General features: G+C 39.0%; 1 protein-coding gene across 1 annotated transcript in view; it reads left to right on the forward strand.

Moving 5' to 3' along the window:
* The window catches only part of LOC119649228 (fringe glycosyltransferase), a 215,841-nt gene that overhangs the window by 134,277 nt on the left and 60,811 nt on the right, over positions 1-20,753 (forward strand). Inside the window, exon 4 of the mRNA XM_038051287.1 lies at positions 2,756-2,858. Coding sequence (XP_037907215.1) covers positions 2,756-2,858 — 103 coding nt within the window. The remainder of the gene's footprint in view (positions 1-2,755; positions 2,859-20,753) is intronic.

Below are 20,753 nucleotides of genomic sequence, written 5' to 3' on the forward strand. Positions count from 1 at the left end.
TCCTCAACGGCGCAATAATCGGTATCCGGTCTTGGCCTGCCTTAGTAAGGAACTCCAGACAGTCCCGTTTTGCGCCGAGTTCTACCAATTCGATATCCCTACAAGCTGTTTGGTGTCCCGGCCTACGCCATCCCGCCCCTTACCATAGGTATTGCCCTTATAGACGGACTGGACCATTCTCACTCATACAGATTAAGTGACCGGCCCACCACAACCTGTGGAACCAGATATTATCCATAACCAGGCGGTCGTGGTATCGTTCATAAATTTCATCGTTATCAAGGCTACGGAATCGTCCATCCTCATGTACCAGTGCTACTTGATGTTGCTGGTTCTTTTTTGTGGTGACGTTGCCACCATGTACGTTATCCTGTCTTCATTAATGTGCAGCCCAAGATCTCGCCCGTCTGCTCAATCTGGATGAAGGAAAGCTGTACATCTCGAGAGGTTTGCAGTGCCAGATCTGCAAACCTCCCTGAAACACATTTTGAAAGGTAGCATGCGTTCCTCCACCTAAGAAATGTTTGCCTAAGGGAAAATTATCCCATTTCTCGGGAGAAATTGTTTAAAAACACACCAGGAGCGAAACTGTCTCCTCCTCCGAGGTGTGTATGGAACACTTGATAAGTGACACAGAGAATAAAATCACCAGACAAAGTACTGGGTAGGATATGTAGATGATATCCTCAATCACCCTCGAACGTTTAACTCAATGCATGACACTCACATAAAGGAGGAGAAGGATAGGCAACTGCGCTTCCTTGATATCATCATTATTAACAACCCAGGCTGGTTAGAATTCGATGTTTATAGGAAGTCACCATACTCTAGGCGAAGACTCACGAACGATTTCAGTCAATGTTTCTGACACATATTTTAAGCACAATGTTCTCGCTGTCACTCAGAGAACTATGTTACGGCTGTGAGTTTAAGTATATCTTAGAAACAGTTGCAAGGACTTAAAAGATCTACGATTGAATCTAAATGGGGTCAAACGAAACTGGGAGAAAAGAGGAGATTTGTTATCACCTATTCACCTGTAACCCACAAATAAAGAGAATTTATAGCAGGCCAGGAATAGAAACGGTTACTAGGAACGCCAAAAACCAACCAACAAAAAAAAATATTTGAGAAAAATGAAATATGCCAGATATCTCGCCTTATTTGTATTATAACCTAAATAGGACAAACGAAAAGACTTGTGGATCTGAGGCAAGCAGAGGAAGTCATTTATTTAACTGATGAAACCGCTATCTGGCCAAGATGGCGTTTGGTAAATGTCTGGAGATACTTGTAAATAATAAGGGACACAAATCTTCGATTGCTCAACTTTTGTATCCAGACAATCCTGCTATATGTTTGCATGGCTCACTAAGAAGGCAAGGAGACAAGAAATTGCGGGCTGAATATTCTGGCCAGGACTAGGAACAAATCAGGACCAATGGATTGACTAAAGAGAAGGAACAATTGCAGCAGTTGCTCAAATTCCAAGTAGCAAATGGCACTGAATTGGCAAGATGCAGGTGACACCGAATGCTGGCAAAAAGTATATTGTATGCTAGCGAGGCAGGTTCTAATTTGGAAACCAGAGAGTAAAAAAAAATGATTTTAAAAAATTGAAATTGAATGAGCAAATTTTGCAAAAACACGTTTCGATGGAAGCGCTATGGTCCGTTTAAAAATTTTGTTCGGTGTGTGTTAGCAGAGTTAACAAATGAAATCCATTTAGAAATATTGCATCGACAGACACAGATACGAATTTTTCCCTTTTTTAACCTTACCAAGACTGTTCCGACTACTTATCATCTTCCTCAGCAGTCGAATTCGAATCTGAAAACTTAGTAAAGTTACAAAAAGAAAAATTCGAATTTATTTTTTATTACTTTAATTACATGCTCACTGCGGCTTTTATTAACTACTTTTAAATGTGTATTTCCAAGAACTAGAAAAGAAATCCATTTCTTGAACCCAACAACTTGGAAGATCGTCCTAAGACGACGACTCTCTCAAAACACGAGCCTCGATGAATAATTTCATAATTTCCGAATTCCAGCATATTTCATACATTTCATAGTTAATTATACTTCAAATTTAACTATCGAGCCGTAAGAATCTGTTGTAAAACAATCTGAAGCTAATAAAACGTTTTAGTCATAGTTCGATAAAAATCGATTTTACGACGGTTTGGCATATTTTCAACTTCAAACACTAGCGATAATCAACCCTGTCTTTGGTATCGGGGAAAATACTGAAGATGATTTAAACCCTGAGCTGGAACTATCGATTCGTTCTAAAAAGCGATTCCACTCAACCTGCCCTGACTCTCGCTGCTGCTAATCACCATCTTACATGATCCATATCAGTTCACAATATCTGTCCGCATCGCACCACTTGCACTAGTCTCGAACCAATTCGAGTGACAACGAAACAACAAAATTGCATTCTGCCAGCAGCCAATTGGAATTTTGATTAGGACATTCTCAGATCTGCGTCCCATGTTTGTCGAACCCGTTCGTTCCATGGAACCTTTCGCGAAACGAATCTTTTCTCTCGGCAATTTGAAAAATTTCCATCCAATTAAGGACATTCTGTATTTTGCGAAAAGCGCAGTCGCGAATGATTTGTGGCCATGTTCGGTCGGCCTCAGTCTCTTATTTCAAGAAACTGAGTTTTGTTCATACTTCGCTAACGAACCGCCAAACATTTTTAAAATAGTATTTAATGTATTTTTCACATTCTATATTTCGTTTTACAGAAGGACATCTGATCAATACAAACTGCTCCATGGGACATTTTCGAAAGGCGTTATGCTGCAAGATGTCAGCGGAGTTGGATGTTTTCTTGGAGAGCGGAAAAAAGTGAGTAATGATCTTTAATCGAATGACAACGCCATTTTATTTTTAAAATATAAGTTTATGTAGAAAATGGGATCGCAGCCTTGTGCCCAGAGATTATTATTATATTTATTAGGATACAGATGTCCACAATAACCAGCAACTGCAATTAGAATCTATACGTCTCATAAACTACGCAATATTCCCTCATAATATTGGCACTAAAAAAATATTAATATTTTTTGTGAATGTTCTAAATATTCTTCAATTTCCCGTGTGAAAGTGACGCTACGATAGTCAGATTGCGTAGTTGACTAACAAATCCGGACTAGAGATGATCAATCATCAAAAGTGAATAGTCTGGTGTGCTGCAGGAATGCATTTTTCAAAAACTCCTAGGTATGAGTTATTACCTTACATCTATATGATCTCTTCATATCTCCTTAGAAGATGATAGAAGGTTTCACGTTTTTCAATGGAAATTTTCGCAAACATAAAGTGAAAAAAACATGGTTGAAAGAATTTTTTTTTTAAATATGTCGTTTTGGCCGAAATATTGTGGCAATTCGGCAAAACGAAATCCACCTAGGACTAATGCAGTGCAACGTTCAGCGACTATGACAAGCTTGTTTAACCTTGGCATGTGCATTGGTCAATTTTTAAGGTTTTGTGTAAAACGAAAAAGATTCACTGTCTGCCTGTCTATCACATGCACTTTTCTCCAAAGTAGCTAAACCGATTTGAAAGAAATTCGGTTGGCAGATGAGAACTATACATACAAATGAGGATGACATTTTTTTTCACAGGATATAGTCGTGTAGGGTATCAAATGAAAGGTCTCGATTAGTATAATAAGGAATAAGAAATAAGGAGTCAAAATGTGCACACTTAAGGTGAGACAGGATTCGCTTTCGGAAGCTACCCAACCCAATAATCTGGAAACACTCAAGGTGTTGCACTTATATGGATGAATCTAAGCCCCAAATTAAGTCCCGTTCCAAATAAACTTACTAATAGTATGTTACCAGCTTTTAGAAATTGATTGGAAAACCTCTCTTAAGTTCACTCTAAGGGTACGAAATATTGCACCGGTATTTTGCACTGGCATAGATGATAGTACCATTTCAATGTTTCATTGAAATCCGGCTATTAGTGTCAAAGTTATAGCAGTTCAAACTTATCAATTTCCCCCGACTTGAAATGATTAGTTTGATATAGTACGAGTAGGTGTGCTGAATAAACTTAATGAAGGAAAAATATGTTTTCATACCCTTTATTTTTCAAATGAGGAAGTAGTCATTATATTTCTCTTCAACATAGTTTGCTACACTTACCTACATCTCAATCTTGTTCGAAAATTTTTCCATTCGGAATTCCTTTTTTAAATTTGTAAAAAGAAAAAAGCCCCTGAAGTCAGGTGTGGACTGTACGGTGGTTGTTCTTTCTGTGAACTCAGAAGCTTTTAAGGCATATTTTACGCTTGTACTCGGGATTCTACTTTCGAACGCAGTTTTCATCAACGATCACAATGTGATTGCAAATTTGGCACAAGTCACTCTGACATAAAAAATCTTCACAACTATCCCAATCGTTTCTTGTCAAACGGTATCAGAGTTCATGTGCAAATTATCGCTTGAAATCTCTCCATTTCATTCTTTACTTATTTAAAGTGCTATCTACCTAAACTTAATTCTTTGATTGGCCAGTAGTAATTATTCACAGGTCTCCGTTCCCCGTCAAAACAGGCGAGCCCCTTTTAAGGCTTTGTGTAAAACAAGACCTTTTTAAAATCAGTTTACTGTCTGTCTGTCCGACTGTCTGTCTATCACACGCATTTTTCTTGGAAACCTTTGTAGCGATTGACACCAAATTTGGTGCAAAGGTGGGAACTGCGAACGCTGCACGTATACATCATTCTAGGTCGAACTTAAGAGGGGCTCTCCATATATGCAAAAGGCGGGTGTAAATTTTTATTTAAAAAAATATAGTCATGGGGTATCAAATGAAAGGTCTCGATTAGTACTTTCCGACGCCGGTCTTAGTTTTGAAACCTTTCCAAGGTGGGGAGTGCGGGAGGCCGATAGTGATCATTTCTTTCACGAACCCATTCTCAGAAATTGCCCAACCGAAAAATCTGGAAAAATCAGAAGGTTACCACTATATGGTGCCTAGGTTCCGAAATACCCTACATGGCGATATCTGCTCAAAGGATATTCTCCACGCTAGCCCTATGGCAATTGAATGTCAATGTAAATGATATCTTACCGATTTTAAGCCTAAAACTTCAGTAGACTGTAAGTTACCGAACTAGTTTTGGAAAATATCTGAAGGACTTTCTGGACATTTTCTCAAAGGTTATGTTGATGGTAAAATACTATCTTGCAATTGAAATTAAGTAGAATCTTGAAAATGGTTTCTGTTGTACTAGCTCAGCAGTATGTGCCTGATATTTATTTTAATCAACGATATCAATGAGCATCGAGGTGTTTCTGGGGTTCTAATGTTTAGTAAATCAAAGAGCCTTGGATGCCCCAAACATAACTGTGGAAATTTTGACCCCTTAGAAACGTGAAATCAATCCCACCCTGATATTTATTTATGCATATGTGTATATTTCCTGTGCCCTATGTAAAATCTAAGATATTCAAACAGTTTACTTTTATTAATTTTTCTTTACTGATAACATAATGGCTTACAATGAGTATTTTCACATTAAATTCTGACAAGTAATAAACTCCCGCGAGGGGATAAATAATGCGAATCGAGAGCGATGTGTGACACAAAAATGGTTTGTTATCAGCCAACTCAATCATTATACCACATGCCATATAATACTTTCCCTTCCCAGGAAACGTTTCGCTTTTCTTATAGGTAGCGGAAAATAACCATCTGTAACCTTGTTGGGATGGTTTTCCTGTATTTCGATTTCCTACCCGAATTCAAATGTTTAAGTTTGTCCTTTTTCCACTCCATAATGTTCAACACTTTGCCACGATTGCTCGCAGTTTCTAAGTCACTTTCCACGTAAATAAGCTTAACAAGGATGAAGAGCAGTAGAGTCGAAACGAACAGAATTCATCAAGCAGTACTTTAAAGCCCGGAAATCTGACACGTTCAATAAATCCTGTAAAGAACATGTGGCAAAGTGAGAGTCGACATGAAACTTTAGTAATCAGGAGCATGGTGAATAATCAAATTAGTGGTAAATCAAAGGAAGAGCGATCAGCGGAGTGAATATTTCTCGAATACGAATGCCCAATGGGGGTATAGGGAAAGTTTTATTCATGGTGAATTTTTTAAACTAAAACATCCATGCAAACGCCTGTAGAGGTCCCACAGAGCTATCTATTCCAGCTTACTTTTACGGTGAACATTGTTCCTTCCTTGGTACTCTTTCATAGGCTAACTTTCGAAACGCCTCCTGAATGAAGCATGTGGTGCCACTTACTAAATCCTATTTAGCGCCTCAGTCTTTTCATCCGCCAGCGATGCGGCCTATGTGCTGTCAGCTATTTCATGATTAGCCTGGCCGAATTCTCAGATTCCTTGACAACAAGCTCAATATTCTGTCTATTGCTAGGCCGGCGATGTCGTCGGGTGAGGATGGCTCATTAGATCGTTTGACAGCAGCCCCAAGATTTGTTTTCTGCACTATCTCGGGAAAGATATCCTCCTCCAAGCAAATATTAAAAGTGGAAATAAAGCACTCTGGATCTCTTACGACCGCAATGGTGTATCTGTCTAGCTACGAAAACAGATTGGTCACTATCGTAATAAAACTGAACTTTTTGTTGAGTATGTGGTGCGCTCTCCATACATTTGAAAAAGGGTAGAATTTTACTTACACTAACTACTTCTTGAGATTTTTAATATTGTTGGAAAAATAAGGCAATTACAAGGCAAAATTTGTATCCCATAAACTGAAACAGGTATCTTTCTCAAAATGTACTCCACCAAGAAGTGTGAAGACAATCAACGTGGACAGTTTCATAGAAGAAAGTAAGGATAAGTAACGGAAGACTGTGTAGATGCTCTATGCTCCACAAAGGAGTGAACAGGAGTTATATATATTTTTAATCAAAATTTTAGTAAGGTTACAATACTTTCACCCCCAAAATAACTGTAAGGAAAATCTGGTGAATAAAAGTTAAAAAAAAAGATATGTAGGGGAAAGTAGAGAAAAAAAAAACATAGAATAGATATATGCGAGCGTCAAATCCGAGAAGATTATGAACAAATAAACAATAATGAATGCAATTGTTATTCCATAACAAAATTGAGGATCGATCTAGCGGTCATAGAACAAAAAACTAACAAAGTTGCAAGTATTCTTTGCAGAAAATTAAATTAACGAGCATTTTCTCATTGGGATATTTCAATTTGGCCAATGCAAAAAAGGATGGTTCTCTTGTGCAACCAACAATTTAAATGCTCAAAGATATCGCTGCATACTCTTGTTCAGAATACGATTACATTGACTGTAGCCAGATCATTTGACAATTTCTAACAATAAAAAGAGTTCCAGTCGAAAACAAAAAGTTCAGCCAATCTCGAACATTAATCTCTGTCAGGCCTGAGAGGAAGTGAGAAAGGCTGATTGCTTCGGGCTTGGAGTTTTTGCATTTTCTTCGAATATTTCAGAAATATAGAGGGATCCTGGTTTCGGATTTCGTCTCTACAAGTCCGGGTCTCGTTTTGATAGAGTTTGAAAACAAATTTCATACTCTCCTATGTTCGCAGTTGCTTATGACCACCGAACAAACGAAAAAGCGCGGGTCATTGTCATGTTTCACACAATTGGACATGGTGCTGACCAACGAAAATAATATTAGGTCTATCGGAGAATTTTATCGGTTTTTATAATAAAACAAGATAATAAATTTGTGTTGCATAAAATAAACTTTATTGAATAATACAATTCCCATCATTAATTATGACTTCTTGCCAGGGTGATAGCAATTCGTATATTCCATTTTTAAAAGGGATCTTATTCCTGGGAGCGAAAAAATTTGCCAATGCTTGTCTGAAATCCTCTTTGTTTTTAAATTTTTTGCCCTGTCAAAAATGGTGTATGGAAAGAAACAAATGGTAGTCGGAAAGTGCTATGTTCGGAGAGTATGATGATTGTGGCAAAACTTCCTAGCCTAGCTCTGCCAGTTTCCGCCAAGCCCCTAAAGCAGCAACTGACCTGACATTATCATGAAGCAATATGATGTCTTTCCTCTTGAACATGGCCGCCTCTCTTCTTGGAGTGCACTGTTTAAATTATCCAAGTGCTGATAGTACTTGTCCGAATTTAGCTGTTCGCACGATTTCAACAACTCACAATGTATCGGTCTTAGAATGACGCACCATATAAACAACATTCTGTTATTTAAGCTCAAGTTCGGTTTAGAAGTGGAGGGGGCAAATTTTCCGGGGTGACAATATGCTCTTCTTTTTAGGATATTTTTGTAGGTAACCCACTTTTCATTCCCAGATATTATCCATCACTAGTGATGACTGAAATTTGCAGCTACTCTTTGCTTTCGTAGATAGCTACCCAGAAGAAAGATGGCTTTGGTAAGACACTAATGATGGACTCAAGGAGTATTTTGTTCCCGCTGGTATCGAATGGGAAAATTATGTGCAATGATGTACTTAACCTTCAGGGAGCTACGGTAGTGGATAACGCCAGAAATAGCTTTGTTTATAGTGACATCTTTACGACTTTGATCTGTACTCACGTGCCGGGGAGAAAAGAAAGACAATACTCATAATCCTAAAGAGGTGAGAGAGAAATTAGGGTTAGGAGTCAAATCGTCAGCTGGTACTGACATTATGGTCCAGGCGAGGATGGTACCGAACGCAGGAGGAATGCGATATACTTTTAGGTTACTCCGGTTGGAGAAAAGAAGTATAAAAGGGTGCGATTTTCTACCGATGCGGAATTTTTTGGCGGCCCGGAATAGAGAAACAGTGGAATAGCTAAAGCTAAAGGGATAGTAGAGGGTATTCTTCAGAGCTATCCTTTAAGTATGGTGTGTTCCCATTGGGTTTTGAGAAGGGTATCATACTTATACACCACTTCCACTTTTTTGAGAATCGTTTATACCATATTCATTATAATGAAAATATATTTTCCGCTTACCGTTTCTTTAACTTGATCATAGAGCTACTCATTTACGTTGTCCCTTGAGTCAACACTTTTTCTACGGTTGTCGAGTTTGTAAATAGTGTACAATCTTCTTATCCTCCAGGTCCCAGTTATGTCTGCGGTTATGCCTGAAACAAAAAATGACATTGATAGACCAGTAGCTTACTCCAAACTACAATTTTATTTTATTATGTATATATGTATTTAAAATTGTAGTTTGGAGTAAGCTACTGGTCTATCAATTTTAGACTTAACTACAAACAGAAGGCAATATCTAACATTTAAAAAAATGACAGTCCCGCGGGGTAATAACCAGATTCTTCAAGTGACCTGTAACGCTTTTTTAAGCCATGAACAGGGTTTTATTAATATGTACTATTTATTCCATATTTTTCTGATGCATTACAGAATTCTAATCAAATTTCACCTTCATTGAAAAGGGCATAGAAGATCACACACTTCCAACGCTGTGGAATACACTTTGAATTGTAAAATATAATTTGCAATTTTTCATACATACATGGTCGCAAGACGAATTTTATTCACATCGAAGAATAAACTGGCTAGAATGCCGCGTTAGAACAAATATGTAATAAAACATTGCCGAGCATTATTTTCTTGTGGCTTTGCGAACACACTCGGTAAACCGCATCAAATTCCATCATAAAATCGTCTTAACTGACTTGGACACACTTCATTATGAGTCCAGGCTGGGATCTGGGAAGTTGGAAACAAGAAAGAGTAACAACCTAATCTAATAGCCTGTAGCCATCGTCTTTGACTTCATCTCCGTCAAATAGACGATAAAATTAATGACCGATAATTATCTGATGTGCAACGGTAGTGTTTTAACCAACAGACCGATTCCCGTCCTCTCATCCATCATCCTCGCAGCCGGTCGATTGCTAGGCAAGTTGATGGTGTTCTTCGGCTAAGTTCTTATGCCAACTTTGTACGTACTTTTGATAAATGACTTCTAGACGAAATGATAAGTTGATTGTGAGAGTTCCAGAGCCCATTTCATTCTCATCTCGATCTCCATATCGCTTTACCATCATCGTTTTTCAAACCAATCGTAGCGACCTTGTGACTTCCACACTGTGTCTACATTGCTTGGTGCCCCAATTTCGCTCCATATGTGGTATAAATGCTCCGGTAGTAGATACTTTTGTACACATAGGAACATATATGTTTGCCTGTTTTCATGGCCACGAAAATTTACGCGTTGTCCTCTATTTATTTAATGAGTCTTTTGTGCCCATAAAGTTTCGTGTTTTCATACATTCCATAACTCATTAAAAGAGTTCACACCTTTTGTTCCCGCTCAGCTAGTCGTTAAAGAGGCACCAACTTTTTGGAAGGAAAACATATCATAGGGTTGACTTATTCAGTTCATTATATCGATGTCGGCATTTCCAAAGCTTAACCAGCCAGGTCTCTGGGACTATCTAATTCACCAAGTATCGATGCCTGCAAACTACTTACATTAATGAAGCTGCTAACCTTCATGTACCTTAATGTCTCGGCCTGCGATATAGACTATTTTCCCAGCAACAATTTTGTAAATGCTCATTCATGCTCACGCCCTGATCTCATAATTGTTGGTTCCAGTCAGGCTGGTCCTAGGTCGCCGCCACATCATCTAAAATAATCGCTCGGTGCCTAGGAATCACTTAGACACGGTGTACAAGACGAAAATGAGAAGCGCTACATGATAATTACGCAATTAAATCGTTTATGACCTGTTTAGACTGTAAAGCACCGCAGAACGCCGGCATAACTATGTGGCGCAAGTGAGCCCAATTCCACCACCGCGTGTCTCCTACCTGAGGCGTCCTCCTGACAACAAGGCCACTAAAGGTGACACTGTCATTTCGCAAAATATTCCAAATACAAATATCTTGTTACATGTTACAAGAAGCTGCTAATGTGAGATTTTATTTTATTATTAGTGAACTGCTATTTTGTACTCGTTTTTGCTGGAAGCAGCGCCCAGTGTGGTCCAAGCTATTGGGAATGTTTCGGGAGAGGTTACGACATATAGATACGCCAATTAGACGTTTTGTTTATTTTAATGATTTTAAATTGGCCAATTTGTGGAGGATAATGGTACTTGTTAGATGGTTATTACAATCATATTTTTTACAAGAGCTTTATTATTTGGGACCGTGTGGACAGCAGAATGAGTGGCTGGATTTAGTTTCCGAGAAAAAAGCCACTTTGCGTCATTCAGTAATTAGTATTGAAGGTGTTTATTATATCTTAAATGTGACAACCGCTACGCGTTTCTGAATGCTGTTTTTTAACACAGAATTTGCTTTCAGGCAAAGTGGTTAGCACGTTCTGCTCACAAATACTTTGCAAAATAACAATAATCCACACTTAATAAAGAGGAACAGTTTTTCTGGATGAATTTGGGAACAGAGTTCCAAACAAGTAATGGGAAAACACTAAAGTATCCACTATGGAAATGAATGAAATTTCACATTCGTATTAACCCTGTTCGGTTGAATTGATAAATGCATTCCTGTTACGACTATTGCAAAAAGCCAGAACAACGCTTATACTTAGTTTGAGTGCCAAATTGAGTCCTGGTCTAGGATGCAAATCTTCAACATGGTTTTGAATGATACTTATTTATCGTTGCATATTTATCGCTCCGCCAGGAGAGGTTATGAACTAATGAAATCATAACGCTTTTGATTATGTAGTACAAAACTACATAAATGTCCTATACTTTTCTACATACATAGATTTGACCCAAAGGCTTACTTTAGCAGTTTTGTAGTATCTTGATTAATATTTCGAAAAAGTGATCGCCATTTCGCAATAACTACTTTCTCTGTTGTGCATACACATTTTACCGAAATTGGAATTTTTGTTATTCTAGATGCATATTCTGGCAATTTCCACAACACTGGGTAAGGGCGTAAGAAACGTAAGATCCACTACTGGTGAAAACGGCCCTAAGCCATTAGAATAGATTCTTCGCTTTTCTGGCATTAGCTTCCTACTTACAGTAGGCCCTAATTCCAACAAAAGTCGATTTGTTGGCAGACCGGTATTGGATTGGAGGGGTATCTCACGCATTGGATTATATCCACGCTAAGTACCAGGATAATCCAGTCGGATCTGGAAGACAACCACTTGCCCAGAGGTGTGAACAGATGCACGCCCCAGGGTGACGCATCTCACCGGTGCCCCGGTTAATACAGGGTGCGGCAGCATAACTTCCTTTTTTAAAATGCGCGCCACTCAGTTAGTTGCTGTCATAGCGGAGCGCTAGTGGTCTCGTTCAAGAGGGGATACTGTAAAGTTTTGTCCCGACATGATTCAGTCGCCATCATGCGTTGGAATAGTGAGGAGCGTGCCTTTGCCGTTGAGGTTTACTTTTCAAGCGGATGTTCGGTTATTGCAACACAGCGTGCATTTCGGAATCGCAAATCAATTGTTACATGGGTCACTACATTCAGACAAACTGCAAGTGCGACAAAAGGAAAAACTGGAGTCCCTCGGCCCGTTAGATCACCTGAGAACATTGAAGCAGTGAGAGCGTCAATGTTGCTAACAAGAGTCATGACAAACGCCAGAAATCGGTTTACGCAATGTGTGGAGAGGACGTCACCTAACAGATTTGATCTTCAAAACAATGTAAATAAAAACTTTAGACATGGATCTACATTATAAAAAATAAATAAATATTTTCCTATGAATACAATAGTTTTTGTTCAGTTTTGAAAATAGGAAGTTATGTTGCCGCACCCTGTAGTAATGGACAAAATTTTACGTACATTTGACAGCAGCGGGATGAAGGTGGTGACGTATGCCGACGACTTGGAAATCATGGAAAGAGCGTTGCGAAAGGTGTGACTCAGCATAAACCCAACCAAAACGCAACTGACGCTATTCGCCACCAAGACTAGGATACCTGAATTCCATCCACTACGGCTGAATGAACAAAGATTGGTTCTTTCCTCTAATGTAAAGTACCTGGGTGTAATCCTGGATCCTAAGCTTAATTGGAGATTGAACATAGAACTGAGAGTTAAGAAGGTCTGTATAGCCGTCTATGCCAGGAAGAGATCCTTTGCAAAGAAATGGGGTCTCCGGCCGAGGATGATTTCCTGGATGCACACTGCTGTAGTGCGTCCGATCCTAGCGTATGACTCTATTGTATGGTGGCAGGCTTTGAAGACAAAAACACAATAGAACGAAGCTTAAAAGGAAGAACCGCGTGTGCAGGTGCTACTGGGGCTCTGCAGTCCTGCCCGGCAGATGCTCTCAATGTACTCCTGCATCTCCTCCCCCAGATCTCCACATTAAATATATTGCAGCGTGCAGTGCCGTCAGGCTACATGAGTCCGGATGCTGGGCAGCGAGACCCTATGGCCACAGCAACATTCTAGATGAAATACCTCGGGAAATCTGGGCAACCCCCACGGACTATGCCACACGCAAGCTGAACTTCACGAGAAACTTTGCTGTGGATCTTCTAACCAGGGCAAAGTGGAAGACTGGCGGCGTGTTACAAGACTATGATACACTATTCTTTACGGACGGATCAAAGATGGCCTGTGGAGTCGGCGCGAGGGTTTTCTCGAATTCACACGGTGTATCCAAGTCGTATGGTCTCTCAAGTTTTGCCAGTGTATTCCAGGCGGAAGTACTGGCGATATTGGAAGTCTGTCGATGGCTGGAGCGAGATTCGAGCCCGAAGCGTAAACATAGCCATTCTGAACAATATCCAAGCGGCCATCAAGGCCTTGTACTCAGCGACAACATCTTCCCGGCTGGTGGGGCAGTGCAGAGACGCGCTGAACCGTCTGGGCGGCACACCCAAGGTCACTCTCCTCTGGGGTCAAAAATTCGACTTACATCATTTACCTTTTTACTTCTTCGAACAAGTTTAGTTTCCTCTCCATAATCAAATGTTATCCTTAACTCCTAGAAATATATTTATCTTCGATCGAAGTTATTGTACTTTCAAAAATCTTTTCATACTTTTGGTCACACACAGTGTATTATATTGTTCGCATTTCGAAAATTCATATCCTGCTCTCCAGGGAACGACCAGACTGGTACTGCTGACATGATAGTTGAACGTACTCGCTCATGGAAATGATCAACAAAAATCAGCACACAGTATAGTCCAAACAAGTCTCGAAAACTGAATAATGGACAAGAATTATTATTTCTTTGTTGTAGTTTTAGAATTTATGCTCTAGGACGTAATGTGTAATTCTGCAAGGCCAGGGCGGCGTCCTGTATACATAAAGCACTTCGTCATTATATGTTTCAAAAAGGGCGGCATGTATTGGCCTATTCTTGGAACTTCACAATGAATAAACTTTTGCTTGCCCTATATCTCATTGGAATCGTCTTCATGACTAACAAAGCAATTACTCAAACCCCCTCACTGTAACCATTTATGATCTGAATTAAACTGCATAAAATAATGCATTGATACTTAAATAAGCATTGAACAGCTTTCTTGGAAGCCATGCCATATCAGTTCCCAGCGCAACACTCCACGTCATTGAAGCATTGCTTTAATTGATATCAATTTCAAAGTATATGTGTATTGCAATTCATCATCGTTTCATAGAAACCACTCGCAATAAAACCGCTGACATGAACTCAAACTGAACAAACACTTCGCTTCGATATGAAACACTATATCTCACCCTCCTTGTATCTACTCTTTTATGAGGCAGCACCAGCAGCACAGTAAACGAACATGACGTACTGGCAATCTGTTTACGATATACATACATAATACGCCAATTTTCCTCTTGAGACAACTTATAGTAATTTGATGCGAGCATTAAATCATCATCAAAACAGAATGATTGCCAACCGCATCTCCCCCTCTCAAGATTTTCAGTTATGCATATGTAAAGTATCTGTATCTTGACTGCATAGATTGTTGCGTGTAATTCTCTTAATAAACCTCGGCGTCTTATTATGACTACGGCATCCGCCAATCCATATATTATTATTTGCTAGTAGAAGAAGTAACTCCTTGAGCCATGAAAGTAGCACAAGTAATAACTGCCGACCACAATCTAATGCCATATAATTGCGGTCGCGTACAGAGCGTCGTCCCTATGATAAAAGCGGAGCACGTTTCGTTTTACTTGAACCGCTTCTAGGCATATCAGATCATTGACGGGACACCAGAAGACCTAACATAGCAACAGCCAGCCTAATCATATGTATAGTGGAGTTTGCAAAAATGGATCTTCATCTGGTCAGAAGATACGCTTAGAATGATTTTATCTACGAATATGAATAAAGCAACAATTTACATTGTTGTAATTAGGATGTTGATTTCACGCACTTATTGATGACAATCGAACAGTTCGGTTTCATTTATAAACTACGCTATATAAGAGTTCATGACGCACATGAACTTAAGATACTCCTAGCTTCAAATGTCCGGCTTAGCTGCAAACAAACTGTCAAGGGGGAATATAATTTTGACTTCACTAGCACGGCATACAGGCAGTTTTTCTATGATGCTTCCCACATAGGCAATGATAGCCTTGAAGTGATTTCTGAGTTGCTGGATTCGAATTAACGCTTTTCGTTGCCCCTAACTTCAATGTGATACGTAAAATTTCTACAATCTCTAACATCTGGGTGCAGTCAGCAAATCTATTGAAATCACTCCTGTTTGGTATTACCAATTTGCAAATTTTATGGAATTTCAAGAGGAATGGTCCGAAATAATGGTGCAATTGGATAGAGACTATTGTGCATGCCACTGTAACCACACACCTTTGCAAAACCGAGGATCTTATTCTCTTCTTAGTTCGCGTTGTCCTGTAGAGCGCTCTACTTCAGAACGATCCAATAAATGAGGCTATCTTAGCTTTTAGTTAGATGAGGGCAATACTATTCTATACTTGCTTAGATACATACGTGCTCCTGTATTAACCATACTTCATACCTTCTGAAATTGAAGGGTAAAGGACAAATCAATTTTTGGTCACCAGTATAATCAATATTTTTATTTGCAAGCCGACTGCACCCAGTTCAACCGCAAGATAAAATTATCTGATTCTTTTAAATCTGCTCCAGACATTGGCGTGCAGAAAATAAAATGGCAAAATTGATCGTTTTCTGCGGTTGCACTGCCATCGACAACTTCAGCGCAATGACACTTTATGATGGTCATAGTCTTCAATCGATTCCGCCCATTACCATATGCATATGTGTGTGGGCATGCACTTAAGATGCATGCCGGATGCCGGACATTAGGCGGTCATCCACAGGATTTTGAACTTGTTGCAAACACGCTAAAAAATGCAGTTGTTACGATTTAAAGTGGTACTCACTTCTAAGTGCACAAATGTAGTGCCCACATACCTATCATCTACAGTGAGAGGAGTTGGAACGTGGGATTTGCAAATTATAAATTTTTACATCTATGGATGTATGCCTTGGAGGAGACAAATGAACTTGGAGTGCGAAATCCAATTAGCCCCAAGAACCAGTTCATATTTAATGGCAGCGAAGTTACAAGATGTAATTATGTCTGTAATGAATGGCTGGAGCTGAAGCAGTAGCATGGAATTAGTTCTCAGGTGAGAAGACTTCGTCTTGAGGACTCACCGGAGAAGCGTGTTCCTGCGTGTGACAAGCAACTAACAGCAAGATTATAATGCGTGATTTTGATACAGTTCCACCAGTTTTTTGCCGTTGGTTCATCGTAATTACCCCAGTATGTCTTTGATTATGATAGCAGGTATGTTGAAGACTATCTGTGCGGACGGAAATTCACAAGTTTTTATGAAATTGCATATTACACATTATGGGTAAACAAAGTTTCGATAAGTTGGATAAGCGGTCAACGTTTTTTTTCGTTCCTATCGTAAAGGGATGAACATGAAAAGTTATAGTCAATGGTATTATGCAGGATTCAGCAGACACTGTTTCACCTCTATCTTCAGAGCTGCGTGGCGAGATTCTGATTGTTCCCTCATATTCACTTGCAGGCATGAAATTAGAACAAATTATAATGAACGCAAACTGCCAGAATTAGAGCTAAGCTAGCGGAAGCAATGCTAATTTCGTTTTCGATTAAGGACGTGACGTCAAAATTTCATGTGATTTCTTCCGCAACCCAGGAAACTGGAAGGCGGTGCGGTCTTCAGCTGCGACTGGAAAATTTTGATCCGTGACCCTGTAATCTCTTTTTACGTTACCTTACTTTGTTGTGAAATTTGGTCACCACCTCTCCAGATTAAAGTGCTTAGGCAAAAAATTTTAGATAACAGTTCTTTTCACTGGACATTGTATACATGTGTAGTGTAGACAATACTACTAAAGATGTTTCACCAGATTTGCCTAGTTTAATTCCATCCTGATGAAGGTTACATTTTGATGGGAATATAGCACTTTAGCTTACATATTTTCCAGAGCTCCTGGGAGGGAATAAAATTAGCGATAAGCAATTCTAACTAAAGTTTAATAGAGCACGTCGAGGAAAAGGAACGACTAGTGTAATTTCTATACTTCTTTAAAGCAGGATCGTCAATAATGGAGTTTGATTCTCGTTGAAAATGTTAGGGTATTTCAAAATGTCTAGGACTTTCTTGAACAAGACGCTTTGGCGATGAGGTTCCGATTTGATCCACTCGCAGAAATTGCACGTCCTGTTGTTGCTGAAAATAGAGTTTTTGCCTATTAGTGACACGTTATTACTCAGGTTGTGCTGGTTTCCCTAATGTGCACTCTACTGCACGAGTTACAGAAACTTCGCACTTTGCCTTTTTGGCTGCCGAGGTAACGGCTGACATTTTCTATTTTGTTGTTTGTTCAAATTTGTCACTGTTTAACTTTCATCTCTTTCGGCTTTCGTTGATTTCAATTTGGCGATGACATGCAGCAAACGTAGACTGTTAGGATGCCGAAAAGGGCTGATTTTGTGTGTGAAAAAGGAAGGAAAAACTTATAGAGAAAAGAAGAAAAGAGACAAACAAGAAAAAAATTGCCCAGGCAGGCGGGTTGAAAATCGGAATTTATAGCGCTTGATATCGTTGAAAACAACTTACAAACGAGTTGAGAACCAGCAGGCTGACGCTGCAGATATGAAAAGTTTTTTTGTATTTCTTATGAATGAATGTTTGAGTGGACATTTGTTCCATTCGTATATAGCTCGTAATGTTTATGCATTCATTTTCACGCGATGCTGACATTTATAGTCTTAGATTGCATTAAATTTTCACAAAAGAGAAGTTTGATCTATTATAATTTTGTTAATAGTAGTGCGATTTCAACCAAAGTTTCTAGAATCATAGCCTATATTATGATTCTAGGATGAAAGGGGTTTGAATCAATTTATTTAAGCATGTATCGGTATGGAGAGTATATTGTGGCGTAGGCACCGTATAGTAGCAGCTTCGTGATTTCTTTCATGTCGCAAACTCTAAACCTGCACTAACGTTTGGCTGGATTTTTGGGGACAAAACCTGACCATCCACACATTTGCACTTGAACAGGGTTTCGCTTGTACCAAAAAATCCAACTCTCGATCGGATCGGCTGCAAGCGCCTGCAAATCTACACAAATTCGGCCAAACACTCTATTCGAATAAACGTTGCCACGGCACATTGAGGTCAGGTAAGCGTGTAGATCCAGCATCCAATTTTTGGCTTGGCTAGTTTCTGAGAATGGACCTGTGAAGAAAATTGCAACTTTCTAACCCCCGGACTCTTCATTTTTGTGTCAAATGTCAAAAATGATTCCAGCTGCCAATCAAGACCTTTCATTTGACACCCCATCTGACTAATATTCGGTAGAAAAAAATTTTATCTCCTCTTTTGCGCGCACCCCCCTCCTTAAGCTCAACGTTGAGCGATGTTACTGACTGCATGCAAGATAGATATTAGCTAAACCAAATTACTAATTACTACTAAATTAATTAATTTTATTATTATTCTTTTTTTTACTTTATTAAAATTATAATTTGGTCGCTCGATAATCACAGCTTTCTTAGAGCAGTCTATATAGGAGTTAAATTGAAATTTATTCGCTGATTTAATTTAATTTATTTAATTATTATGTATATGTACTGAAAGCGTGTTATTTTTTTCACGATTGACTGCAGACTGAACTGTCAGATTCCTACTCAATTCTCTACTGACAACGAAATTGTGTCAAAAATTGTTTTCCAATGTCATATCCACCACGATTCACACCTACGTGCGTCTGACACGCAAGTTAATCCCTCCACCACGAACGAATGAACCCGTCCTACATAAATTCCTTTATTAATGAAACTTCCTTTATTTTTTCGAGATTAAGGTAAATTGCTCTCTTGATGATAGTTGAAAGGACGCAAAAACCCTTTCAATTATTACACACAAAACAGAACTATTTTTGGAGAATTCAAATTTTATCTCTAACCCCTCATTCCAATATTCTTCTCGATAATCCTAATTACCACTGAAAAAAAACGAAACATTCCGGTTTCGTGGGATCGACTGTCGACCGACATTAGAGAAGAGAAGCCTAATAGCACCAAACCGCAAATTTACTGAATTTCGAACTAATTTTCGCGATTTTATTTGTTCAGTTGATTCAACATCCAACGCCAAAAATAGTCAATTGAAATTAGGGGCTATTCACTCTGTCTACTGTGTACACCACACATAGTAAACTTCATTAGTGTTAATTTTTTTTGAAGCGTGGTAATTTATTATTCGTTCTCTAAATCGATTAAGGGATTACACAAAATCGCATTATTCACCGCGTTTCAAAATTTTAATCAATCTGTTCTGCCCAAACTTTGATCACGATCATGTTAACAAAAGTATCTGATTGTATCAGGTTCTTTCAGCCGAACGTTGCTCTTCAGATCAGATCTCTTGAAGCAAAGACGGAAATCCTCTGGAAAGAAGCGGACGCGGCCCTAATTGCTAATTGAAGAAATCCCCGCATTCATTGCTGTGCGTGGATATGTTTGTGAATTTGATGAGGCTACTGGACTGCTTCGAATTTGTATAAGGTTCCGACTTTGAAAATTATGATTTTGGAAGGCCACAGTTTTGCTTTGGCTGTCATTCATCATTTTCAACTGTCAAGGACTTAATGGCTTCCCGTTTATGGCTGCTGAATGTTCTTGAAGCAGTGTTCATCTCGTCAAAGCTTCTGAATGGATCTTTCAGAACTCTGGCTTTTGTATCTATTTATGTGTGAATGAAGTTAGTGCTACAGAAAAATTAGTAGACACATTTCGTTCCCCTAATATTATGATATATTTGTAAAACCCGCATAAATTTGAAATCTGAATAGAGGATATACAATTTCCCGGGATGAATTTACATTATATTGAGGATTTGCATCCAACTGATTCGAACTTGGAAAAAATCAATTTTCTATTCCATGACAAGTGATGTCCAAACACCCTCGTTGCATAGTTACTACGTATGCCACTGCACACAGCTGTAACACGCACCATCGCAAAGGAAAAAGTTAAGTGCTCTGTGCCCCAAGAATAAAAAGTTTGGTCCATAAGAAAGGTATTTTGTAGGCGGAACACTTTTATAGTAGTCGCATTCAGACTCTGTGGTGTTAATTGTGATCCCAGTTCAAACTGAAAACTTGTTCTTTCCCAAAGGAGAAACGATTGGCCAACTCCACACTCCATTGAATTGTTCTGATTGCTGATTGATTGAGTCTTTTGTGCTTGATGGCAAACAAATTGACTGAAATTATTGTTTAGGAATCAAATGAATAATGCTTGTGTACATGGCGTTATAGAAGGCGCACTCGAC

Source organism: Hermetia illucens, chromosome 2 (genome assembly GCF_905115235.1).
Source record: "Hermetia illucens chromosome 2, iHerIll2.2.curated.20191125, whole genome shotgun sequence".
NCBI lineage: Eukaryota > Metazoa > Arthropoda > Insecta > Diptera > Stratiomyidae > Hermetia > Hermetia illucens.